Here is a 27,249-nt window from a genome sequence, read left to right as displayed (position 1 = left end):
GGTGGAGGGAGGACATGCAGGGGCCAGACCTTGGTGGGAGAGGGGGGGGGGTTCTTAATGTTAAAAGGAGGTTGCTGATGGAGGCAGCCCTGCTTCCCATCCGAGGATTGAGCAAGGTTCCTTTCCTCCCTTGCCCATGAACTCCTCTTGCCAGCCTGAAAATTGAGGCTGGGTGGGAAACGGCCCTTATGTGGTCAATAATTGGCCACTTAAGGGCCTCAGCTGGGGAAAGGGTCGACAGGCCTGCCTAGGCCTCACCCAACCCAGAGTAAAATTGCTGCGAGGCTGGGGTGGGCGGGAGCCTGGTGGGAAGGTCATCCGACAAATTTTACAGCAACCCGCCCCACCCCACCCCCCTACAAACTCCCCAGCAGGGGAACGTAAAATTCTGCCTCATACCTATTGCAGATTCTGTTCCTGGGGAGTTTTATTTTGGACTGGTAATGGCTGTAACTGTTTGTTTATAATGCCTTTGAAGTGAGTTACAGTCATTTTAAGTTTGACGTGAAACTTGTTGGTCAGACAGATAACTGATAGGAGACTTCTTGATAAGGGTGAGGTGGTACATTTTGGTAGGGGGAGTACAGAGGTCTCACACACCTTGGAAATAGGTTTCTAAATGGGATAGAATAGCAGATGTATGTATAAATATACAAATACTCAAAGGGCAGAATTTTCTGCTTGTCGAGCGGGCTGTGTGGGAGCGGGCACAGGCCTTAAGTGAAACTCGGCTCCCAAGGACAGAGGGAGTGGACGGGTAGCAGTGGGACTGCTATGACCGCTGGGTCCAATGACCCTGTGGCCTGTTTAAAAGTGCTCCTGCAGCCTTGCAAAGGCTGTGAATCATGGCCAGCATAAGGGTTCCCAGGAGCGCTGCTGGTGAGCAGGCCAGGCAGGAGGGTAGGGCAGGGGGGCACTGTGCCCCTCGTTTTTCAGACGATTGCCTTGCTGCCCTCCTCGAGGAGGTGGCAGCACAGCGGGAGGTCCTCGTACCCCAGGGATGGGAGGAGGAAGCCCCCCTTACATGAGCGAACCTGCCTGGGAGGAGGTGAGGGAGGTGATGAGCTCCCACGACGTGGTATGGTGCTGAATGTTCAGTGCTTGAAGTTTGTATCTGCAGGAGACCAGGCAGATGCTGATGATGTGCCTCTGGAGTTGTCTGCAATGCAGCAAACGCAGGAACTGTGGCCGGGTGTGAGGGAACATCTGGCGGAGATACATGAGGCTATGCTTGACTTGGTCTATGGGGTAGAGTAGTCTACACGGTCGATCGCCGATGCAATGAGCCTCATGTCCGAGCGCCATGCGTCCTCAGTGGAGAGAGTGGTGACTCTCGTGGAGAGGCTCCTCCAAGAGACAATCAGGGCCTCCTGGGGATGTGCTCGGACCAGCAAGCCCTCACATCGGCATTGACCTCAGCTGGTCAGTGCCAGTGTGGGAGATGGTCTGGGCACCAAGTTTCCCATCCACGGTAAGCGGGGAGATCCGAAGTGACCTCATGTCCCTGTGGGCACCTCTCAGGGCGCTCCTCCGCCCCTCTGCTAGTGACCATTGCATCCGATGAGGCTGCGGCGACTGGGGAGATGCAGCTATGGAACTGGCCGCTCCCTCCCAGGCGGGGCCAGCACAGGCTCCACGGGCCAGAGGCTCCACCAAGGTCATCAAGGCCAACAGGACAGCAGAGTCAGCAGGCTGGCTCAGATGCCAGTGCCAGCGAGAGGGGAGCACCAAGACATAGCACCCGATAGTGTAAATTTAACGCGCCTTAGGCACACCACGAGTTTCTCACTGGTACTTTTGTGTTGCCCCGCAATGAGGTCATGATCAGTTGGTTTGCTGTTCAACATTTTTGTCATTTATTTTCCTTAAGTTCATTTTGTTATATCGTTAAATTTAGACATATGACCATGGCTGAGGGTGACTCTTTCCCTCTGCAGTTGGATGGGAACCCATGATGTTATGAGTGGGTTGTGTAACATTGAGCTTTATTGACAAGGCCCTTAGTTAATGTTCCTATCCAGGCAGATTTAGCACTCAGGCATCGAGTATGGAGCCTGCAGAACGGGCTTGTGTTGGAAGTCCATTTGTGGTGAGCTAGCTGAAGGTTCATTGGATTAAAGTCTCCCAGGTGTCTCTACCTCCCTGGAGTATGCCCGGGTCAGCATCTACCCCCCCTCATCATTTCCCTGTGCCTGCTCATCCTCGGACTCACTGCTGGACTCATCGTGTGCAGCCACAGCAAGTACATCTACATTTTCTTTGTCCACAGCATCGCCCCTTTCCAGTGTAAGATTGTGGAGAGCGCAGCATGCAACCACTATCAGCAACACACCATCTGGGGGGTACTGGAGTGCGCCCCCTGAGCGGTCCAGGCATCGGAAGCGCATCTGAGAAGACCGATGGTTCTCTCCACCACAGCCCTTGTAGAGCTGTGGCTCCTATTGTACCGCTGCTCAGCTTCTGTTCTTGGATGGGGGAGAGGCATCATGAGCCACCTTCTGAGGGGATAGCCCTTGTCACCCAGCAGCCAACCATCCAGTCAGGCTGGAGCACTGAAGAGCCCCGGCACCTGGGAGTATCTGAGGATTTAGACATCGTGGGAGCTGCCTGGGTACCTTGCACCGACTTGTAGAATCAGCATCCTGTGATCACACACAATCTGCACGTTCATGGAGTGGAAGCCCTTCCTGTTGATGAAGGCACCGGGCTCACCTGCTGGCGCCTTGATGGCCACATGTGTACAGTCTATAGCACCCTGGACATGGGGGAAGCCAGCAATGGCCGCAAAGCCTCTGGCTCGCTGTGTCTGGCTGGCCTGGTCTCAGCGGTAGTGGATGAAGGTCAATGCACGTCTGAACAGAGCATCTGTGACCTGCTTGACACAAGTGTGGACAGCTGATTGGGAGACTCCGCAAAAATCACCCACCGAGCCCTGGATGGAGCCAGAGGCATAGAAGTTGAGGGCAGCTGTGACCTTCAGAGCCACAGGCATGGGGTGTCCACCCACACAGTTAGCAGAGATCTCAGGGCCTATCATCCGGCAGATAGAGTTGACTGTCTCCCTTGAGAGACAGCGCCTCCTTTGGCACTGCACCTCAGACATATTGAGGTAGCTGCTTCACCGCTTGTATACCCTGGCAGTAGGTTAATGGCGTCTTCTGCAACCCCTTCCACCTTGGACTTTCTGTTGTGCCTGTGCCTGTCCTCCCAAAGGTGGCTCCCCTGGAGGCTGAATGTGCACTCCTGGCCTCCTCCTCTTCTGGCCCTCCCTTCCTCCTCAGAGGAGGTGCTTCCAGTGGAGAGTTCAGCTGCCATTCCCAGGATAAGGGAAGGCTTCCTGAAACCTCAGGCCCCAAAAAGGATCTTCACTGCAAAGTGCTGACCTGAAGGTTGTGAGTCCAGACCAAGCGGCTGGTATGAGTTTTGAAGTATTTCTGTTCACACAGGCAAGTATCAGTAACTTTCCAAGTTAAGTATCTGACTGGGCACATTCGCGACCCCACTGACCCCTCTTATCCCGCCGGTGGATGAGGTTTATACAAATATGTCCTCCCCGCCTGCCCGTTGCGCCCGTGTGACAACCTGAAGATCGCACGGGCTACGGAAAATCGCTGTCAATTGGTGCCTCGAGGGCCTTAAGTGGCCCATAAATTAATGGCGGGTGCGCATCAGAGATCATCGCGCACCCGCCCACCGAAATATTGCAATGGTGCGCTGTGAGGTCGGGACGCTCGCCCGAAGTCACCACACATCATTTCACATGTCGGCGTGCGGGGGTCCTGCACACCAACGGGAAAATTCTGCCCAAAGTACCGATTCAGGTTCATAAGGCCATAAGAAAAAGTAAAGCAAACATTGAGATGTATTTCTAGAGGGATAGGATTGAAAAGCAGAAATGTTATGTTAAATTTATCAGTTACGGTTTTCATAATTAGCAACCTGTACATTCCATGAGGTGTCCTTCCGCCTTTGACGGTGACCAAACCAAAACTTACCACAACTCTGACATGTTTGGATAAATCTCGAGAGCTTCTCTGCAGAAAGTCCGAAAAAGCAGCCTGAAAAGAGACATCACAAATATCAGTAAATACATCTTGTGAAAGAATCCAATATCCATTCGCTTTTTCCGACAGCAGAGAAAGTCTGTGCATTTCTACAGTGACTGATTCTGGAACAGGGAGGCAACACCAACATCCAATTTCTGTTTGGGTAAATATTCCTGCTCTCATTAATGTCAAACTACCAGTCAGGAGCAGGGCACAGACCAACTGGCAGCCAAACCCAGTGCCAGATAGTGAACCAATGTTAATATCAGTTATACATGTTCTATCAGTGCCAGGTGCCTACTGAATGCCCAGAGCCTCCTGTTTGACAGTGCCTCACTGTTAGGAAATAGAGGTAGCTTAAGTAACTTATACCTGTATTTATGGGTGTTGAGAATGAGTTTTAGCTTTAAAGTTTAAGTTTCATCTGTTTTTCTGTATCTGCGTGTTAAGAAAGGTCAAATAGAATTTTAGTTTCACTTTAAAAGGCTGCTTGCATATCTAATGAGACATTTACAACACCCATAAAGTGAAAATAAACACACAGGAGTGGGAAAAATAGTGCTGTTGCCTAGCAACAGGGGGCCAAATAGGCAGGTTCCTCCCACAGACACATACACTGAAGAAAGACAGCTGTTTGTTTTGGAAGCTGTTTGAGTTTAGTTGGTTTGAAGGCAGCTGTGAAGCAGAAGCAACGGAAACCGATAACATGTCCCCAGCTAAGAAAAACCCCAAAAGTCCAGGGGAGTGGAAGAAGAGAAAGTCCAAAGAAGACCTTCTAGTTAAAGGAAGGACGGGAACGTGGGAAAAGGTTCCTGTTAAGTGAAGTTAAGAGTGAGGGGCAGAGAGAAAGGCTCCAAGCTTCAGCTTTAAAGTGAGGCCAGTTTGCAAGAAGCAAGAAAGTTCAAAGAGACAACTGATGGTCTGTAATTCTTTGCTATGGGCATGTGAAGCAGTGGTGTACTGTTAAGGCTGAGTTGGTAAGAGAGAGTACATGGTATGCAGCTTGAGTGCAGGTGGTGACCCAGGGAAGAGGAACATCAGAAGGAGAGTTCAAAACCCTGGAGGTAAATGATTGTGGAAGGTAAAAGCAAAATTTTAGATCATGAACTCTCTCCTCCATCCCCACCCCCTTTCCGATCCCTCCCTTTTTTTTCCCAATAATTTATATAGATTTTTCTTTTCCCACCTATTTCCATTATTTTTAAATGTATTTCCATCCATTGTTTTAGCTCTACCTTTTAGCCTTTTTCGATCCCTTCCCCCCACCCCACCCCCACTAGGGCTATCTGTACCTTGCTTGTCCGGCTTTCTACCCTTAATTAGCACATTCCTTAGATAATATCACCACCTTCAACACCTCTTTGTCCTTTTGTCTGTGACATCTTTTGGTTATCTCCACCTATCACTGGCTTTACTTGTCCCACCCCACCTTAAACCAGCTTATATTTCACCTCTCTTCTATTTTTACTTAGTTCTGTTGAAGGGTCATTCGGAGTCGAAACGTTAACTGTGTTCCTCTCCGCAGATGCTGCCAGACCTGCTGAGTTTTTCCAGGTATTTTTGTTTTTGATTGTGGAAGGTGTCTGAGCGAAAACATCAGTTTGGGAAAAGATTCCAAGGTGAGGTACTGGAATGTGGAGATTGGAAACCCTCGTGTGAAAGACAGAACTCAGTAAGACCAGTTGGCTCATGGTGTGACAAGCGTCTGGGGGGTGTTGAGGAGAGATTAATAGCATCTGGTTAAGGTGGCATCTGTCACTTGGTTTCAGAATGTGGTGTGTCTGACCACAGGGTACCTATTGGTTTACATGGACTGTGTACTTACTGTGAATATTAGAGTGTAAGGTAGTTTTTATAACTTGTGTTATCCTTACAAATCTGTATACAACTGAAAGATAAAGTTGTGGGTGAAGGAGTATTGTAATATAGTTCATTTTTTCTTGTTGAATAAATGTTTTATTGGTAAAAGTTCATTAGCTGACTCCATTGCCTCTGTTCAGTAGCTACTCTCCATGTATCTAAACAAACAAAAATAAACGTTATGATCTATCAAGCTGGGTTCCACTCTGGGATCAGGCTTGTCCAGGGGTAACCTCAGCTTGGATCATAACATTCATACTTAATATACCAGGCCATTAATACACCCAGGTCACATAATGCCTGGGAAAAAAGACTTGCCTATCTTCAGGTGTCAGGAATCAGAGCAATTGACCCCCAACCTCTTAACAGAAGGTTTGATTTTCCACAGTCCTGGAGAACTTGAGTTCAAATTCCACCATAGGTGTTTGAGAATTTGGGTTCAGCTCTTTTTAAAAAATATAAAAGTAGAGGAAACAAGGAGCAACTGCTCGAAAGGTCGATAATGAGAGGACACAGATTTAAGGTGATTGGCAAAGGAATCAGAGGTGACATGAGGAAAAACATTTTGATATGAGTGGTCAGGATTTGGAATGCACTGTTTAATATTGTGGTGGATTTAGGTTCAATAGTGGCATTCCAAAGGTAATTGGATCAATACTTGAAAAGGAAATAAATTGCAGGGATGTGGGGAATGAATGACAGAGTGGGACTAACTAGATCTCTCTAAAAAACTGGCACAGATTTTTTTTATTCATTTATGGGATGTGGGCGTCACTGGCAAGGCCAGCATTTGTTGCCCATCCCTATTGCCCTTGAACTGAGTGTCTTGCTAGGCCATTTCAGAGGGCAGTTAAGGGAGATCTGGATTCACATGTAGGCCAGACCAGGTGATGACAGCAGATTTCCTTCCCTAAATGGCATTAGTGATCTAGGTGGGTTTTTATGTTAATCGATGACAGCTTCAAGATCACCGTGATTGAGACTAGGGCCAGGATTTTCTGGTCCCACCCAAAGTCAATGGATTTCTGCCTGCATTTCTGAATTTTCCATCCCATCCGTGATAATTCCAACCAGGGGCTTCCCGGAAAATCCTGGCCTAGCTTTCAATTTCACATTTATTAATTGCATTTAAATTCCACCAGTTGCCAGTTTTAAAAAATTCATTCTTGGGACATGGGCATCACTCGCTGGGCCAGTCTTTATTGCCCATCCCTAATTGCCCTTGAGAAGGTGGTGGTGAGCCGCCTTCTTGAACTACTGCAGACCCTGTGGTGTCGGTACACCCACAGTGCTATTAGGGAGGGAGTTCCAGGATTTTAACCCAGCGACAGTGAAGGAATGGCCGATATATTTCCAAGTCAGGATGGTGAGTGGCTTGGAGGAGAACTTCCAGGTGGTTGTGTTCCCATCTGTCTACTGGCCCTGACCTTCTAGGTGGTAGCGGTCATGGGTTTGGAAGGTGCTGTGTAAGAAGTCTTGGTGAGTTTCTGCAGTGCATCTTGTAGATGGTACACATTACTGCCACTGTGCATCGGGGGTGGGGTGTGTGAATGTTTGTGGATGTGGTGCCAATCAAGCGGGCTGCTTTGACCTGGATGGTGTCAAGCTTCTTGAGTGTTGTGGGAGCCACACTCATCCAGGCAAGTGGAGAATATTCCATCACACTCCTGACTTGTGCCTTGCAGATGGTGGACAGGCTTTGGGGAGTCAGGAGGTGCCTTACTCACCAAAGGATTCCTAGTCTCTGACCTGCTCTTGTGGCCACAGTATTTATATGGCTAGTCTAGTTCAGTTTCTGGTCAATGGTAGCCCCCAGGATGTTGACAGTGGGGATTTAGCAATGGTAATGCCATTGTACGTCATGGGGCGATGATTAGATTTACTCTTATTGGAGATGATCATTGCCTGACACTTGTGTGGCGTGAATGTTACTTGCCACTTGTCAGCTCAAGCCTGGATATTGTCCAAGTCTTGCTGCATTTGGACATGGACTGCTTCAGTATCTGAGGAGTCGCAAATGGTGCTGAACATCGTGCAATCATCAGTGAACATCCCCACTTCTGACCTTATGATGGAAGGAAGGTCATTGAGGAAGCAGCAGAAGATGGTTGGGCCGAGGCCATGGTGAGATTTAAACCCGTGTCCCCCAATTATTGGTCCAGTAACATTACCACTACACCATCATCTCCCCTAACATAATGGTCTGAACAGCACTTTATTGTGCTGCATTATTCTATGAAATCAGTCAAAGTGTCCTGAAGGTGTTAATTTTAACAAAAATGCAACTGTTTCACTGAGTCCTGTGGGGAAAGAACTTTTTTGTTTTTACCCAGTCTGGCCTGTCAGTGATTCCAGTCCCACACAATGTGGTTTACTCTTAACTACCCTCTGAAGATGTGTAACCATCTTCTCAGAGATACTCAATAAATGTAGACCTTTCCAGGGATATCTACATCCTGAGACTGAATTTAAAAAGAATGACGAGATTGTGCCACGACCTGGACCTGGTGGTCTGGTTTGGCACTCAGCCAAATGAACCATTCCATTTCTATGACCCATGCTGCAAAATATTCAGGATGTCCTTTTTGATCAAGCGATGTCTTGAAACTCATTGCCAAGACATATGCATTGTTGTACAGTGTTGGTTACAGTTCAGTAGGTCTGAACAAGTCTTTGTAGTCAGACATAGGTTAACTGTAAGTCTTTGTTGATTCTTAGAAATATTTACAAACATAGGTTAAAGAGTACAAGCTAGGAGCTGTTGCCATGCTTGCTGGTCTACACGGCTCAGTCCAATACTCGACTAACCCTAGGTGCGTGTCATGTGCTCTCTTACATCACTGTGTGGGCGGTACTGTACTTAGTCCCACATTAACCCTATACGTGCCAGACCCCTATACGGCCGGCATGATGAATAGTAACTAGTACAAGGTGCCGGAGGACTGCTAGTACCTATGGAGGCCCCAGCAAGTGTCAGAACCCTCAGGAGAGCTGAAGATGAAACTGGAGATAGGAAAAACAACCAACACTCAACAAAGTAACCAAACCCAATAACGTGCACAAGGAAGGAAGCAAAAATACTCAAATTTCTATAGTGTCTTTCATGACCCAAAGGATGTCCCAAAGTACTGTAGAGCCATTAAATACTTTTGAAGCACAGTCACTGTTGTACTGCAGGAAATGTCATAAATCCAACAGCACTAGACTACCCACATTGAATACAAATGAATTATTCACGGCAAATAGCCAAAAACTATCCACAGCCAACAACACTAAATTCAACACTACTTTCTCGCTACTATTGGGTGAGCTTGGGGAACTAGCAAAAAGGCTTGATTTATACTTTCAATGATTGCTGTCCTATCATTTATCCTCTGTTGCTCATTTCTGTAGCTCCATAAATGGGATCACAAATTGCAGAAGATGGTCAGAAAATGAGATGTTTTCTTGTAGAGTCTCTCTAGACAATTTGATTCTTATATTTGGTACTACTTACCCCTGCATAAAACATCTTATTCCTAAATCGACTGTTAAACCGTTCTGGATTTGCTTCTACAAAAATAGGGAAAAACACAATTAGTATTCAAGGCCATTAACAGTCCAATTAAACAACCATTATCAATCATATATTGATGAAAAGGTGACTGCAGAGAAGATTGGAGTGGACTTCAAATAATGATAGTTACATTGTCTCTCTTCAACCAAAGCTGAAAAATATAAACTATAGACTTTTACTCAGGCCAGTTTAGTAATCTTGGTGCTGCCTCCAGTAAGGAGGGCCCACGGATCCATCAATTGCCCAACATGGCATGAGTGCCACTCACAAGGCATGGAGGTCCCAGAGAGTTGGGAAACACAGCTCACCCAGTAGGGCCTCACAATGTGCTGTGAAGTACAGCTAGACTGTCCCCTTACCCAAGACAGATCCAACATGTTGCGTGCTACTCCCCAACATGAGACAGAGTATCCCTTTGTCCAGGATCACTTTTTATATGTTAAGAAATGTCCTGAGCTCTCTGCAGGGTTTAGTAACTAACAGAAGTGAGAAACTCTACGTCACTCACCTTTGAGAATCTGATGAGGTTCAGATGGTTTACAAACATGTGCATTGTGTCGGTGATTGAAAGAAAGACTTATATTAATGTAGAAACATGCTATAATACCTCACTTACAATGGTTGACTTTGATGTGAATCGACCATTAGGTCTTGAAAATACAGCAAAATAAAAGTGTAAACAAAATTTTAACTTTTAAAGGTCTCTGAGAGCAATGAATAACCAAAGAATCACTTGTAGTGATGTTGACTGGTGGGTGGGTGGGGGTAGTGCAGGGTGGTGGGGAAATGTTGGTTGGACAGTGGGAGAACTCTCTGCTCATTTTCAAATGGACAGAGTCCAGCAGATGGGGCCTCACATAAACACCTTATCTAAAGGACATCTCTGACCACAGAGCACTCTCTCAGCACATGGACCAGTGGGCTTAACTGAGATCCAAGTTTGTCTTCAACTGAGTAAAAGTTGATGCTTACAAGGAGCATTTGCTGCGTCTGTGTGCATATGAGAATTGTGTCAATGTGAGATGTATGCTCGTGTATGAGTGTGCACACATGTACTCAGATCTATGGTTATGCATGTCAGTCTATTACTCAGAATGTGAGGTACGGGAGTGTGTTTGTGTACATGTATGTGTGTGTATGTACCCTCTGCATGTCTTTTGTGTGTATGTCTACAAATAAGTGTGTATGTGCATGTTTGTGTTATATGAATGCATGTGTATGAGTGTGTTTTAAATACTTTGTTTTGTGTGTGAGCACGTGTGTTCTCTGGATGTGTGTTTTGTGTGTGTGTATGTAATGTGAATATGTGTGCGAGATATTGAGTGTGTGTGTGATGTGTGTGCATGATGTGTGTGTGTGATAAGTGAATGTGTGTGCGAGTGTGTGAGATAAATGAGTGTGTTGGATAAGTGTGTGTGTGTGAGATAAGTGTGCGTGTGTATGTGTGAAAGAGAGAGATATGCAAATGTGTGTGATATATGAATGCGAATGTGTGTGATGTTTGAGTGTGTGTGTGAGATATGTGAATGTGCGCGTGTGTGAGATATGTGAATGTGAATGTGCATGTGATATGTGCACATGCATGTGATATGTGAATGTGTGTCATATGTGAATGTGTGTGTGATATGTGAATGTGTGTGTGATATGTGAATGTATGAGTGTGTGATATGTGAATGTGTGTGAGATATGTGAATGTGTGTGTGCATGCGAGTGAGTTTGCATGTTGGTACAAATTTGTTAGGTAAGGACTGTTAATGTTTAAAGAAGAAATCCAAACACCCATCAGAACTACACAAGATTTCACGTCTTCAAATAAAAACAAACTTTATTGTATAAGAAAAAGAATTAAACAAAGTAGGCACGATTACCTTCATATTATGGTTTTTAGACCTATGCTATAAACTCAGTTCTACTTTTTTGCTTCTTCCCAAGAGTTCCCTTATTTTACAAAATCCTGAATGTTCATTCACTTTTCCTGGGACCAACCCAAAAGATACATCATAGCTCTCCGGAATTCAGTTTGACTTCTCTTCAGTGTTCCAGTTATTCTCCAAGGTACAAGATTTCAAGGGCTCCTCTTCCAGTGCCTTTTGGTGAAACGACCCTCCAGTTTCTTTACAGACCTCATGCTTCTGGATTTCACTGCTCCAGCAAGGATTTCCCTGTAACTTCTGTGCAGTGGCTTAAAAGATCAGAAAACACCCTTGGTTTCCAATAGCCCACTGCTATAGTTTCAGACTGCAACCAAGCTGATTACTTCCAGAACTCCAACTGCAACAAGGTACACAACCTTTAATTGAGAGGATTACTGTAGATTTCTTCCTTCAGCTTCCAGCTGTACAAATCTTCCAGTTGTTTTCCCCCTTATTAACTTCCTCTTGTACTGAATACCAGCTGCCAATCGCAGGCTGGATCATAGATGATAGATCAAGCATTTACTCTGTTTCAGGTGTAGGTCTGGCTTCATCTCTTGACTCCCAAGGAGCTACAAGCTACATAAGACCCAAAGCCAACACAGTCTCTTAGCTGTTTTTCCAAACATCAACCAATCTTGTCTACAGGTTATGCCCCAACTGATAAACTGGAAACAAAGAATTGCTCCACCGATCTCCGTGGCGATGTGACACACACAGCTTGTTCCCAGGTAGAAATGTGAATTACCTACCTTTTAATTCCAAACCTTTCCTTAATCGTGGGAACCCACATGAGTAATTTATCCTTTACTGAAATAATTCCAGATATCATTGAGCAGAATTTTGCCCTTGATGGGCGTGCGGGACCCACCGGCTCGGCGGCGGGCGGGCAGCCAATCGCCGCCGCCGAAACGGGCCCCGCCGCCATTTTGAGCGGGCGGGCCAATTAAAGCCGGCCCAGCGGGCCGCCCAGTGGGAAGTGCTTCCTGTGCGGGGGGGGGGGAGGGAATCCCCATCTGTCAAAGTGCGCTCTTTCGCATGAGACTAAGTGCTGTCTCAAGGAGATCGGTGAAAGGTTTATTAACTTCAATAATAGAAAAATAAAAAAATTATTAACTTGTCCCCCTCATGTGACAATGTCACATGAGATAGGACATGTTAATAAATATGACAAAAACTTTATTAAAGATTTTTTTAAACAGATATGAAACCTCATCCCACCAGCGGATGAGGTTTCATGTTTTTTTCAGAAGCCCGCTGGAGCTCCTGGCCTGCCCGCCAGCCTTAAGGTTGGACAAGCAGGTCCTTTAAGTGGCTTAATTATCCTGTCAATGGCCTCAATTGGCCATTGACAGGTCAGCGGGCGGACAGCTAACTGCGCTGTCCGCCCACCTTCCTGAATATTTAAATGGGGTGGGATGACATCAGGGGTTCCACCCCCAACTCACTGATGGAAAAATTCTGGCCCACGTCTCCAGATCTTTAGCTAAGTAAGTCCAACTGTTTCATAATGTTACCTTTCTAGATGTTAACCTCTTAAGTCAACATGGCCCTAACCTTTTAAGTGTAATAAATTCCAAGCTTGTTTGAATTGCATTTACTGCAGGTTTGCTTATCAGTTCCTTAACCAGATGCCCATTTTCTACAAATAAGACTTTAATTCCTAGAATTAAAATTTATATTCTAAAACATTTGAATTATGAACTAGACATTTGCAACAATGCTCATGAATGTACGGTATGTACCTCGAGACTCATGGAATTCCAATGTCACATGGGCATCGAACCCCAGACTGAAGTAGTTGTTAAACACAGTAAGTGGGAGCTGTTGAGAGAGAGAGAGATAGAATCGTTGAGTGGATGCTGACAATGCATGAATTAAGCAGCCCTGAAAGCAGGCATACAATCTACATGTTAAAGCCTAGCTTAGAAGCAAACAGCCAGGGCCCAAACACTCCTTTCAAGTGAAGCAGCATTTCACTTATATTTCCCCCAACTTAGTCTACTGCATTCGTTGCTCCCAATGTGGTCTCCTCGACATTGGAGAGACCAAACGTAAACTGGGCGACCGCTTTGCAGAACACCTGCGGTCTGTCTGCAAGAAAGACCCAAATCTCCCTGTCGCTTGCCATTTTAACACTCCACCCTGCTCTCTTGCCCACATGTCTGTCCTTGGCTTGCTGCATTGTTCCAGTGAAGCCCAACGCAAACTGGAGGAACAGCACCTCATCTTCCGACTAGGCACTTTACAGCCTTCTGGACTGAATACTGAATTCAACAACTTTAGGTCTTGAACTCCCTCCTCCATTCCCAAGTCCCTTTCTGTTTCTTCCCCCTTCCTTTTGTTTTTTTCCAATAATTTATATAGATTTTTCTTATCCCACGTATTTCCATTATTTTTAAATCTTTTATGCCCCCCCACCCCCACCAGAGCTGTACCTAGAGTGCCCTGCCATCGATTCTTAATTAGCACATTCATTTAGATAATATCACCACCTTCAACACCTCTGTGTTCTTTTGTTCCTTTGTCTGTGACATCTTTTGATTATCTGCTCCTATCACTGCTTGCTTGTCCCTATAACCACACCCCCCCCACCTTAAACCAGCTTATATTTCACCTCTCTCCTAATATTCACTCAGTTCTGTTGAAGGGTCATGAGGACTCGAAACGTCAACTCTTTTCTTCTCCGCCGATGCTGCCAGAGCTGCTGAGTTTTTCCAGGTAATTCTGTTTTTGTTTTGGATATCCACACACATGCCAGACAAACTGACAGCTTCAAAAAGGTGACACTGCTCCCAAAAGACATACAATTGAAAAACCACCTGAATAACGGCCTGTGACCAAGGCTGCTGCTCAAAGGTGACTAAACAAATTCCTTTTTTGTGCACCAGATTGCTGACTCTTAGGAGGCAGATTTAAGAGGCCTGTGTTCTCAGCACCTTGTTGTGTGGCTGTGAAACATGAATGACTTACAGTTATCAAGAAAGGACGCTCAACAACTTTTATCTTCACTGTTTGCTATGCATTCTGGGCACCTAATGGAAGGACATAATCCTGACTGTGACAGTCCTCTCAAAGACAAATCTCCCAGGTGTGTTGGCACTCATCAAGCAGAGGCGGCTTCGCTGACTCAGGCTCGTCTGCAGGAAGGAAGGCAGATGCATAACCAAGAATTTTCTTTACGGTGAGATAGCAGAAGCCAGAAGGCCAGTGGGACGCCCAAGGTGCTGCTTGAAAACATAATGTGAAGGCCCCAAAAACATCGATTTTCGAACCTGGGAGACACCAGCTGATGACAGAGGGAAATGGTGACATCACTTGTGGGTTGGCATGTGCCATCATGCCAATCGGTGGCGACAGCAGTATGGTGACTGAAAACAACGCACAACCACACTTGATAACCACTTCAAATGCAGCACTTGTGGCAGAACCTGCCTCTCAAGGATTGGTTTCTTCAGCCATCAGTAAAAATGCACCATATGAAACTACTCTGTTCCCAATAGGTTTGCTGCTCCCAATCTTGCATAGATGGAGGGATGCCGATAATGACAATGATTGCATGTCTTTTCCTGGTGTTTTGGGACAACATTCTGTTCTATTTTTTTTCTTTTCACTCCCTCCCTATACTAAGTTACCTCAGGGAATGTGAGGAGCTGTATGTAGGTGAGGAGAGAAAAGAGGGTTAGGAAGGAAATTTTCAATCAGATTCAGGATTCCAAGGCTGTAAGAGACAATGAAGGATTGACAAGCCAGAAAAGACTTTCAGCATGTACAGAGGTCCATTCTGTCTCTTTGAAGATCTTGCTTCTGACATCTTCAACACTTTATCTACGTAATACTATAATTTAGAAAGGATTTGAACTCTTAATTACAGAGCCATCATGATCTTGGCATCAAAACATGGAACCAATAAAGTACATTCCCCAGTCTGAAACTATAATAAGTTCAATATTCCCTACTGCCACTTAATAATAGGTTCATACTCTAAATGTTGCATTGCATGAAGCCTGCAGCTTAGCTTTCTAAATGTAATGATGATAAACAGCAGTAATTATTAAGAACCTCAGTTCAGACACCGGCAACGTCCATTTGTTACGGGTGATTGTTACACAGGAATTTAAGCAGGAACTGAGCCTATGGTTCTACACTGAACACTCGGCAGCTATGCTGTTCTATCCTTGTGGTGAGCCACTCTTCCATGAGGTGTCTGGGTGCTCGGGAACGATCTGAAGACATGCATTGTATCACATGCTGGCAGATTATGTGGCACAATTGTTGTATTCCAATCAATATTTGGAGAGTCTTCAATAGAGATGGTTTGGTCAAACTCTTCCACAGAAAGGGTGTCACGCCAGCTTGGAGAAAGAAAATCTGTTTTTTTTTAGATACAATAGCATGAAAAAGTGTTTTAGAAAAGTGCTTCTGCTTTGGAGAACACCCATGTCTCATTCGCTACTACAGCATCCTTGAGGATTGCAAGTCTCCATGTGATTTACTAACTATTGTGTAGTGTGTCTGTAACCACACAATTAAAGGTTTGATGTTTTAGATGTGTCAGTATACTTGATCTGTGCAGTAATTAACCTTGCCAGATTAGATCAAGGAAACTAAATTTCCCTTCTTTTTGCGAGTGTTTCAAAACCGCAGTTTAACTCAGATAATAGGATTGGCAGGTTTGGCTCACGTTACAGCGACACTAGGTGACATTATGTGTACAGTTGCAAAATTTAACTCAAATAATATTCCCTTCCCTTCCAGAGACACACCTCAGTTAGATAAGCTGATTCCTCAAGTGTTCATCTGCATGTCTTGATTCTCCCTGAATTGCTTATTTTCAAATGCTTCGCAGACACGAATGCCAAAGTATCTTCAGTTGACTTTATGACCAAGCTGCAGATACCAACCGTCCTGTGGCACTTCCCTCCTCCAAGTGAACTGGTCATGTAGGGGCTGGCTTGGCTGAAATTGCTTCATGATTAATTACAGCTCTCCTCTGTCAGTGCATTGCACGAATGAGGTAAGCCCAAGGGTAAAATGTAGTGACCTCTGCCAACCCCAAACCAGCTGTCTTCTCGGCTGTTGCATGAATCGCTGCTAAAGTCAATGTCCATGTTAAAAGTAGACAATCGCCAGCTATGCAGGAAGATTGCCTACCATTCAGTAACAAATTGACTTTGGCCCAATAAAGCAACACATCCAAAATAATGACCATTCACACATTCATGCTGCTAGGTGCAGAATTAAAATGTTGATATTTCTGAAGGACAAGTCTGCCATCTGAACTAAATGTTGACACTGTTAAGCGGGTTCAATGTGTTACCTAAAATAAATTCCCAATTTCCATTGGAATGTGGCCCATTTTCCTTGTCCGTGAATCAAGGCAACAAAAGCTGACAATCTCTTCAACCAGGAGCCCTATCAATGGCCTTGGAGGGGCATGGGAAGACTCTGCCCATGCAAGACCATACAGGATTTAGCCTTAGTCCTTTTTCATTTAAGCTTGGCTTCATTATCGCCTGTGATTTGTGATAGAACATGCACAGCTCCTCCACAGATAAAGCCATGGAACCATGGTTCCGACTTTTTGTGCCACTCACTTTCCCTTTCAACTGCCCAACTCTTCTAAAAGTTGAGCACATCCAACACTTGAATGGTGATCCCAATCTGAGGAACTGCTTCCAAGACATCTCTTGCTCGCCTGCACAAGATGGAAGAAAATGGTCTAGAATAAAGTTATCTGATCACCGATGTCCATGAGGAATATTACAGAGCTAATTAAGGCAACGTAACCAGGGAAGGGGTTGAGAAGGACAAAGCTGTTTTAGCTGTGTGCATGTATTTGTTTCAACTACAGTTTATTGTTCATGCTGTATATCATTGTTTCATTACAATTAGTTAAGTACATTGTCATGTGAATGTATTTTTGCTTCTCTGTGATTTATTGATGGTGTGCATCAAATGTAATGATCAAAGGGTAAAAGGGTATTTAAATGTGAGCAAGCCACTGCAGGAATCATGAAGTGGGATGTCTCAATAAAGACTCCGTTGTATTGTTACAATTCATATGTGTGAATGCTGATGTTTAAAGTAGGGTTGCCAACCGTGATTAAATGTATTCCTGGAGGTTTCATCACATGACTTGCCTACATCCTCCAGCCATTCGTCAACCAACACATCCATCCTTGTGACGCACTGCCTTCCTACACCAATTGGAAAGCAACAAGACTCATTACCTAATTGGATGATACTTGACTGCCAGCCAAACAGCCTTTTTAACCTCCATTTTCAATATTTTTATATTTGGTAAAGAGAAATGTTCAAAGCAAATGACAATCTTTTTAATGCCCCTATGATTTTTCTCAACGGGTGCACACAGCAGTGTCCAGGAATTGATCTTCAATTCCTGGAGGCTCCAAGCCAATCCTGGCGGTTTGGCAACCCTAGTTTAAAATGACAAGATGAATTAAAACAAGAAAGCAGTCCAGCATGCAGCTCTGAACTTCCTACGGTCTATAGGCTATAAAACTCAGACCTTGCTGTCAGCAAGCTACCAATTCACCTCATCTTCACTTGCATTCTTTCTCACCTTGCTGGTGTCCTGCATTGCGCAGCTGTCCTTTCACCTGGGTTTGCCTCTTTAAAAACAATCCACAATAACCCTCTGGAAGAAAGAGGATTGCCCACACAGGATCGTTCAGGAAATGGTAGAGATTTGTATAAAAGTTTGCAGAGTTAGCCACTGCAGTTACCTTCTGAGTCCCTTCTTCAGGGTCATCTTGGTTTAGATGGAGGTTGTTCTGAAGATGGAGATTCCAGCGGTCCAGCTGTACAATATTCCCCTCTTCTACATGGCAGAGAATTTTCGAGACTGGTTCATCCGTGTACCCCTGCGGCAGAGAGAAGAAGCAACAGTATCATCTCCCCAAGTGCCGGAATCAACGGTGAGGACATCTCCCTGCTGTGGACTGAGCTGTAGCTGTTGTGAGGCTGGCACTCTGAGAGTTCATAGCTAAATGCCAAGCACAAAGTCGAGGAGCCATCCATCGCCTCAAGCTAAGCCCAGTAAGTTACACATTCTCTTCCCATTATCTGTGCTTTTAGATCATTCCTGGGAAGAGCTGCCAATGTGTGGAAATATTGTGAATGTTGCTTTTGATTATAAAATTGACATGGATCACAAATCCATTGAAATAGGCTTTTGCTTGTTTTTCACAGCATAAGCACATAAAAATCAATTACCTTTGTAATCCAACATGGCTGATCGCTACTTTGAATTATGAAGATGTGATACCCCTACCTGTGTTGTTGATATCCTTCCACATCATTATATCATGAACAAGTACAAAACATAATCAAAGAGGCTAATGGAATGCTGGTCTTTATATCTCAAGTACTAGAATACAAGGGATAGAATTTATGTTACAGCCAACTAGAGCCTTGGTTAGTCCATACCTGGAGTACTCTGCATACCGTCGATTGTAGTGTATAAGTTGACCCAGTGTATAAGACAACCTAATTTCTTCAGGCCCAAAAATCATGTTTTTGTATATACTCGGTATATAAGTCGCCCCCAGCGTTAGTAGTCAGCCTCAATTTTACACTCCACAATTAATGTTTTACTTACTGGTACCTGATAACTGGGTGCATTAAGGGATTGAGCAGCTGATAAATGCCGAGTTGCGAAGGTGCGTGGGAATTTAAGACATGCCCCCACAGAGCAGACCCTGCATGGTGAGTGACAAAGATGGCGACCGCCCACATGAACGCTGGTGGTTCACTTTTCTCTCAGCTTCCTGTTTTTGGAGGGATTTTCCAAAGCTTCAAAGGTCAACGTATACGCCACTATCTATGGTAGTTCTGGGCACCACACCTGAGGAAGGATATATTAGCCTTGGAGGGAGTGCAGCATAGATTTACTACAATAATATTTGAACTCCAAAGGCTAGGTTAACCATCACAACCAGACATTGCCTCTCTCCCTACATCCCCTCTATGAAATTTCTTGGGAGAGGTGAGAAAAAAACAGAGATATTCCCAGAGCCAGTAAGGGAAAAAAATGCTCTGGAGAATTCCTCTCAGATAAAGACCGTAATGTACAATAAAGTCTGTAATGTACAATCTAAGTACAAACCCTGGAGTGCTGTTGGCACAATGACATCGTCTGCATTTGTACTGCTGCCCCGGGGAAACAAACTGTTGACTGTACATCTGCTCTTAGACGGAGAGTCACCCACAATCTGTACTTGAGTATCAAGTATCAAACCAAAGTGCCACCCAAATTACAGGATAATGAGGTCAGAGTATAAAGCAGTGACACTTAAATTAACCATGGAAAAGGATGGCCTTCAAACAAAGAGTGATAAATAAGTTGAACAATCTGCCTGACAGTGGTAGAATTGGGGCATCAGAGGCATGAACTTTGACGTGTTGATGGGCTTTTTTTCATTGCCCCTCCATCTTTTAGGCTTGTATACATTTTTATTTGTTGCTCACTTCCGAACACAGCTGAATAAAAATGAAAACCGTACATTCAAAATCATGAGGGGTCTGGTCAGGGTAGATAGGGGGAAACTGTTCCCACTCATGAAAGGATTGAGAATGAAAGGGCACAGATTTAAAGTAATTGTCAAAACAAGTAAAATTGATAGGAGGAGAAACTTTTTTACACTGCAGTGAGTGGTAGGGGTCTGGAATGCCTGAGAGTGTGGTGGGGGCAGGTTCAATTGAAGAATTCTAAAGGGAATGAGACTGTTATCTGAAAAGGAAGAATGTGCAGGGTTACTGGGAGAAGGCGGAGAATTGACACTCGGTAAATTGCTCATTCAGAGAGCTGGTGCAGACACGATGCACCATAACAATTCTGTGATTCTGTAAACCAAGTAGCTGGAATGATAATTACGGCAGTAAGGTAGACCTGCCATCTTAGAGCACAACAGCACACAGTGAACTGTTATTAACTCAGTTGCAGCACACTGCGTGCTGCATATCCAAGGCATCAAACCACATATTAGCATTGGCACATACTGATAAAACAACACAATTGAGCAATGGGAGATTTTGAACGCAGAGCTAGTTTCAGCACAGGGTAGACACATTCCTATGAGAGGAGGGAAGGAATGGCATCCAAAGCCAGAGTTCACTGCATAACTAAGGAAACTGGGATTGAAGGGAAACAGATAAACGACAGCTTCATTAATACAGCCCAGAATCAATCCAGAAAGTGCAGCAAAGAACTGAAAAGGTAAATAAATGGACAACGAGAGTTAGAATAGTTGGAGTGGGTAACAAAACAAGGACACAAAAGTAATGGAGGCGGCATTGCTGGATCTGGTTCTGGGAATCAGGTGCGTCAAGGAACATCAGGGATGGACAACAAATGCTGGCCTGGCCAGTGATGCCCACATCCCATGAAAGAATAAAGACTTAATCTTTCCTCATCCCAGGAACCATGTGATCCTTCATCGTACTCGCTCTAGGGCAATTATATCCTTCTTTAGGTAAGGAGATCCAAACTGCACAGTACCCCAATTGTGGCCTCACCAATGTCCTGTACATTGTAAATTGTAAAAAGGTTATATAATTAGACCCCCTCCTCTGGTTTTGTCCTCTAACTTTGCAGATTTTTGTCCCTTCAAGTATTTATACAATTTCCTTTGGAAGGTTATTGCTAAATCTGCTTCCACCATTCTTGCAGGCAATCTCAGATTATAACAACTGGTGGGAGCTACATCACAAGGAGTTTCCTGGTCCATGTTATCACTGTCGATCACCGAAACCTGTCACCTGCTTCCCTCTGACAGGCCGCCTGACATACGTCTTCATCCTTCGTCTTTTAGGCGGCACTCCGAGCCCCATCCTTGCGGGTGTACCTGTGGGGGCTGCGGTGTGATGTACCTACCCCTCCCCAGTTGAGAGTACGGGCCAGGTCATTCCCTGTCCCCAGCGGAAGCACTGCGACTGGAGGCTGGGGACTGAGCTGCAGTTCATCCAACAAGGAAAGAATCCAGCCCACCTGGACAAAGAGGAAAAAAACATTACTGAACAGCTTTGTGAAAGAAAACATTCAGTCTCAATGGCTGCCATCTCCATTCTCGTCAAGTCAGAAAAGTTGTTGGAGTGTGGAGAATGGACTGACATCATTATAGTTTCTACCTAAAGCCATGCTCAGATTTTACATTTAATTCCTTCAGCATCAGGGATAATTGGTACTGAAGGATTTAAATATTAAAAACAGGAAACATTTTCCAGTGTGTGTGTGTGAAACTCCATTAGTCCCAGCCCAGTTCTCAGTGGATGTGGGCCTGCATTATAAAATGGAGCCTAATTTGGCATTAATGTGTACTGAATTGAATTCGGCGGAGCAGGCTCAACAGGTTGAATGGCCTACTCTCGCTCCTATGTTCACTCAGAGGGACACAAAATAGCTGGTGTGGGGAAAAAAACAGGTTTTTTGTCTTTCTTTGAAGGAGCATCCTTGACACAGTGCTGGAGCGGACTGCTCAATGTCCTTACTGGGAGGGGAGGCTAATGAGCTCAGCTCCCTTAGAGATTTCTATCACTGGGTGGGTGGGGGAGTTTTTAGTCTGACCCTACTTGCTCCCCCACAGTAAAATCAGCACTTTCTCCACCTGTGAAGGTCATGTCATCTTATCCATAGGCACCGTGTAAAATAAACAACAACAACTTCAATTCATTTAGCACCTTTAACAGAATCAAATAATCCAAGGTGCTTCACAGCAGTGTTATAAAGCTATAACTGGGACCATGCCACATAGGAGGATATTAGGGCAGTTGGCAAAAAGCTTGGTCAGAGGTAGGCTTTAAGGAATGGCTTAAAGGGAGAAAGAGAGGTAGAAAGTCAGAGAGGTTTTGAGAGGGAATTCCAGAGTTTAGGACCCAGGCCCTGAAGACACAGCCGCCAATGGGTGGAACAATTAAAATCAAGAATATTTGGTGTGTCACAGTTCACTCAGGGAGTCCGAGTTGCTGTGGTGACATGCACTTTTACAGCATGTTGTAGTCTGGAGTTTATGGACAGTGAAGGCAGAGTCTCCAACCTTGTTTCCATCACATGACTGACTAGGAATTTCTCCCACTCTTACCGCTTGCACGCATGTGTTGGAAGGATCTGTAGGTTGATAATCAACCTCTTTGGCTTTCAGCTAAGAGGCAGGGGCCATATCCAGTGCACCACAAGACCCTGACTGGGCATGTTTGAGAGGCTGGAATTAGGAGAGTGCAGATATCTGGGAGGGTTGTGGGACTGGTGGCGATTATAGAGAAAGGGAGGGACAAGGCCATGGAGGGATTTGAAAACAAGGTGAGGAATTTTAAAATCAAGGCCTTGCTGGACTGTGAGCCAATGTAGGTCAGCGAACACAGGAGTGATAGGGGAACAAGATTTGGTGCAAGGTAAGACACAGGCAGCAGGATATAATGTGAGAGGCCAGTCAGGAGGGTGTGGAATTGTCAAGTTTGGAGGTAACAAAGACATGGATGAAGCTTTCTGCAGGTGAGCTCAGACAGGGGCGATGTTAGAGAGGTGGAAAGAGGCAGTCTTAATGATGGTTCGAATATGTGGTCAGAAGCTCATCTTGGGGTCAGATAAGGTTGCCAACTAGTCTGGTTTAGCCTAAGACAGTTGCCAGAGAGAAGGATGGAGTCAGCAGCCGGGAAATGAGTCACATTCACTATCTTACCTGAAGCGTCAGCTAGGTGAGCACTTGCATTAAACAAACAAAACACCACAGCAGGTGTAATGCACTGGGATGAACACAAACTTCCTCTTGAAAAACTCAAAGGCTTTTGTTTCTCTAGTGCTTTCAAAATCTCAGGTCATCCCAAAAACACTTTACAACCATCAAAATATTTTTTGAAGTGTAGTCACTCCATGTATAATGATAATGACCAGATTTGTGCAAAAATGGGCTGTTGCAGTTCCTAAATTTCAGCAGTGGATACACTTCAAGACTATTTCATTAGCTGTAAAATGCTTTGAGATATTGAAAGATCACTGAAGAAAATATGGAGTGAAGTGATATTAATGGTGCTGTAACATGCCTTTAGGGAGACTGAGATTGCATGTCACGCTGCTGTGCTGCGGATAATGCATTGAGGCTCAGTTGGGGGTTGACCCATACGTATCACATTAGAACAGCAAGATTCTGGTGGTTGTCTCTGGCAGCATGTCACCCACAAACATCTCAAAGGGGGTGGTTCATCCCATGAGACCTTCCCTCATTACATGACTCCTTCCTCTGCAGCTTGTGCAGGGTGAGATGTGTGTGCCAGTCGAAATGCAGAAAAGGCCAATCTTTGAGGCTGGCATTAAGAACATCACTGGGCAGAGTAAAGGAAGCTTTATTCTGTATCCAGCCTGTGATAAACTTGGTACTGACTCTGGGAGTGACACCAGGGATTAGAAAGATTAAATTGAGGATCGGTCACAAAGACTATATTTCCTTAAACATAAAAGAGTGAGGAGTGATCTAATCAAGGTGTTCAAAATGATCAAAGTATTTTCTATGGCAGATACAGAGAATCTATTTCATATGGTGCGGGAATCAAGAACAAAGAGATGTCATGTCAAAATTACAATCATAGTCATAGAGTTATACAGCACAGAAACAGGCCCTTTGGCCCATCGTGTCTGTGCCGGCCATCAAGCACCTATCTATTCTAATCCTATTTTCCAGCACTTGGCCCGTAGCCAAGTGTATACTATGGCGTTTCAACTGCTCATCTAAATATCTCTTAAATGTAGTGAGGGTTCCTGCCTCTACCACTCCCTCAGGCAATGTGTTCCAGATTCCAACCACCCTCTGGGTGAAAAAAGTTTCTTCAAATCCCAGCTAGACCTCTGGCTCCTTACCTTAAATCTATGCCCCTGGATATTGTGGTTATTGACACCTCCACACAGGGGAAAAGTTTCTTCCTATCTCCCCTATCTATGCCCCTTATAATTTTGTATATCTCCATCAGGTGCCCCCTCAGCCTTCTCTGCTCTAAGGAAAATAACCCCCGTCTATCCAGTCTCTCTCATAGCTGAAACGCTCCAGTCCAGGCAACATCCTGGTGAATCTCCTCTGCACCCTCTCCAGTGTAGTCACATCCTTCCTGTTGTGTGCCACCAGAACTGCACACAGTACTCCAGCTGTGACCTAACTAGCGTTTTGTACAGCTCCAACTATAACCTCCCTGCTCTTATATTGAGCCCATCGAGGAACAAACCCAGGGAACATCTTTCTTGTGTACAGGATAAACTGTAATCTCGAGCTCTCCCCCACAAGAGTCTATTGATGTGAGGTCAATTGAAGTTTTCAAGGCTGAAATTGATAAATTTTTATTCAGTATAGGAGATTATGGAGAAAAGGTGAGGAAATGAATTTGAGATCTAACTGAGTAATTATCTAATTGAATGTTGAATCAGGCTGGAGGAGCTGAACTGCCTCCTCCTGTGCCCAACACACAAATATGGGACCTATCTGTAGCACAGGGTGGAGTTCGAAGTTAATCCTAGTGTCAGTTTGAAATAGGTGAAGTTTCAGAAAAGGCAGGTTAAGCTGACAGATGTGATGAGGACCCTATATACCCCAGGTCTGCCAACAGTGAGGTCTTAGTTCTTGGGCACTTTTCCTCTTATTCTGGGTGGCTCTGCTGAACAGGTCAGAGATCGACACGGATATTTTCACACTGAGTTCAATGGATTGGACTATGCTGCTCAGTGCGATCATTTTAATTCAATTTTCTTTCCTGTGTTTACCCCTCCTTTCTTGGAGGTGGTTTTCTGGAGTTCCTGCAGATATGGGGGCATCAGCCAGCTTATGTGTTTTGTCCATATGACACTTATTCATGGCTGGGTTGATCATGAGCTATTCCTATGCTATTCGTCTGCAGAAGACAATACACAAAAGCCTGATCCTTTCTTTTCATAAACTCCCAGTGGGGCTCACAGGACAGGGCAGGAGACTGTGATCAGGAGCAGGAGACCTGGCCCATTCCACCCCTGTCCTATAATCGAGGGGGTACTGAGGCAAATTCCAGCACTCATAAACTAGCAAACTCATCACCGCTGGGAAAGTGACCTTCTGATCCATATGACTCATTTAGTTAAGCTGAATCAGCCTTCAGGAGAGACCCAGGGAGAAAATCAGAGGACAAATATGCAGATTAACATTCCAGTCCTCCCCTGCCAGCCTTCTCACCATATCTTAGACTGGAGCACCATCTGACCAAGCACACGTTAGATCAAAAGTACATGTAGGTTATTTTGGGCCCATTGATTAAAGGTTTCATTTGTTAAAATTACAAACCGTTCCATCTCCACCACAGGCCAGAATGCGGAGGTTTGCAACCTTTCGATACAGTTCCAAGCTGTGTAGGAAATAAGAAATATTTACTTTGATTCAGTGCAATACACAAACCTCAAAATCAACAATGAAAGCAGCAGGGTCAATGGAAATTGTAATGCACCTCAAAATTGCAAACCGCATGTCAGCGTGTGTCCTTCAACTCAAACCCTGTCTTGAGATTCATTGTAAAGTAACATCATTACAGAACGTTAATATAGAGGACAATGAGATGTGACACTATTCCTCTAAATAGATATTCAGATATGGAAAGTGTTCAGGTGTGGAGTATGTTCAGGTGTGAGCTGTTTTCAGGTGTGGGTGTGGAGGGTGTTCAGGTGTAGAGTATGCTGAGATGTGAGGTGTGTTCAGCTGTGAGGTTTGTTGAAGTGTGGGGTGCATTCAGGTGTGAGATGTATCCAGGTGTGAGGTACCTGCAGGTGTGAGGTGCACTCAGGTGTGAGGAGTGTTCAGGTCTAGAATTTGTTCAGGTGTGGAAAGTATTCAGGCGTGGAAAGTGTTCAGGCGTGGAAAGTGTTCAGGTGTCGAATGTGTTCAGGTGTGTGGTGAGTTACGGAGTTGAATATGCTCAGGTATGAGGTCTGTTCAAGTGTGGAGTGTGTTCAGATGTGGAGTGCGTCAGGTGTTGGGTTTGTTCAGGTGTGGGGTGTGTTCAGGTGAGGGTGTTCTGGTGTGGGGTGAGTTCAGGTGTGGGGTGCGTTTCGGTGTGGACTGTGTTCAGGTGTGGAGACTGTTCAAGTGTAAGGTGTGTTCAGGTGTGGAGTGTGTTCAGGTGTGCGGTGTATTCAGTGTGGGGTTTAGAACAAAGAACAAAGAAAAGTACAGCACAGGAACAGGCCCTTCTGCCTTCCAAGCCTGCGCCAATCATATTGCCTGTCAAACTAAAACATTTTGCACTTCCGGGGTCCGTATCCCTCTATTCCCATCCTATTCATGTATTTGTCAAGCTGCCTCTTAAACACCACTATCGTACCTGCTTCCACCACCTCCTCTGGCAGCGAATTCCAGACACTCACTACCCTCTGCGTAAAAAACTTGCCCAACACATCTCTATAGTTTTCTCCTCTCACCTTAAATCTATGTCCCCTAGTAATTGACTCTACCACCCTGGGAAAAAGTTTCTGACTATCTACTCTGTCCATGCCACTCATAATTTTGTAAACTTCTATCAAGTCGCCCCTCAATCTCCGTCGCTCTAGTGAGAACAATCTGAGTTTCTCCAACCTCTCCTCATAGCTAATAACCTCCAGACCAGGCAGCATCCTGGTAAACCTCCTCTGCACCCTCTCCAACGCCTCCACATCCTTCTGGTAATGTGGTGACCAGAATTGCACACAATATTCCAAGTGTGGCCTAACCAAGGTTCTATACAGCTGCAGCATGACTTCCCAGCTTTTATACTCAATACCCCTGCCAATGAAGGCAAGCATGCCATATGCCTTCCTGACTACCTTATCCACCTGCGTTGCCACTTCCAGTGACCTGTGGACCTGTACAGCCAGATC

General features: G+C 45.0%; 1 protein-coding gene across 1 annotated transcript in view; it reads right to left on the bottom strand.

The window, feature by feature from the left end:
- LOC121293041 (diacylglycerol kinase iota-like) overlaps nt 1–27,249 on the bottom strand; it is a 611,142-nt gene that overhangs the window by 475,636 nt on the left and 108,257 nt on the right. Inside the window, exons 14-19 of the mRNA XM_041215634.1 lie at nt 25,688–25,748; nt 21,274–21,387; nt 18,125–18,262; nt 13,121–13,199; nt 9,403–9,458; nt 3,996–4,058 (exon numbers count right to left, since the gene is read on the bottom strand). Of these exons, the coding sequence (XP_041071568.1) occupies nt 3,996–4,058; nt 9,403–9,458; nt 13,121–13,199; nt 18,125–18,262; nt 21,274–21,387; nt 25,688–25,748 (511 nt within the window). The remainder of the gene's footprint in view (nt 1–3,995; nt 4,059–9,402; nt 9,459–13,120; nt 13,200–18,124; nt 18,263–21,273; nt 21,388–25,687; nt 25,749–27,249) is intronic.

This window comes from Carcharodon carcharias, chromosome 21, assembly GCF_017639515.1.
Source record: "Carcharodon carcharias isolate sCarCar2 chromosome 21, sCarCar2.pri, whole genome shotgun sequence".
Taxonomy (NCBI): Eukaryota; Metazoa; Chordata; class Chondrichthyes; order Lamniformes; family Lamnidae; genus Carcharodon; species Carcharodon carcharias.
Note: the sequence above shows the minus strand (reverse complement) of the source record. Positions and strands in the feature narration are given on the sequence as shown.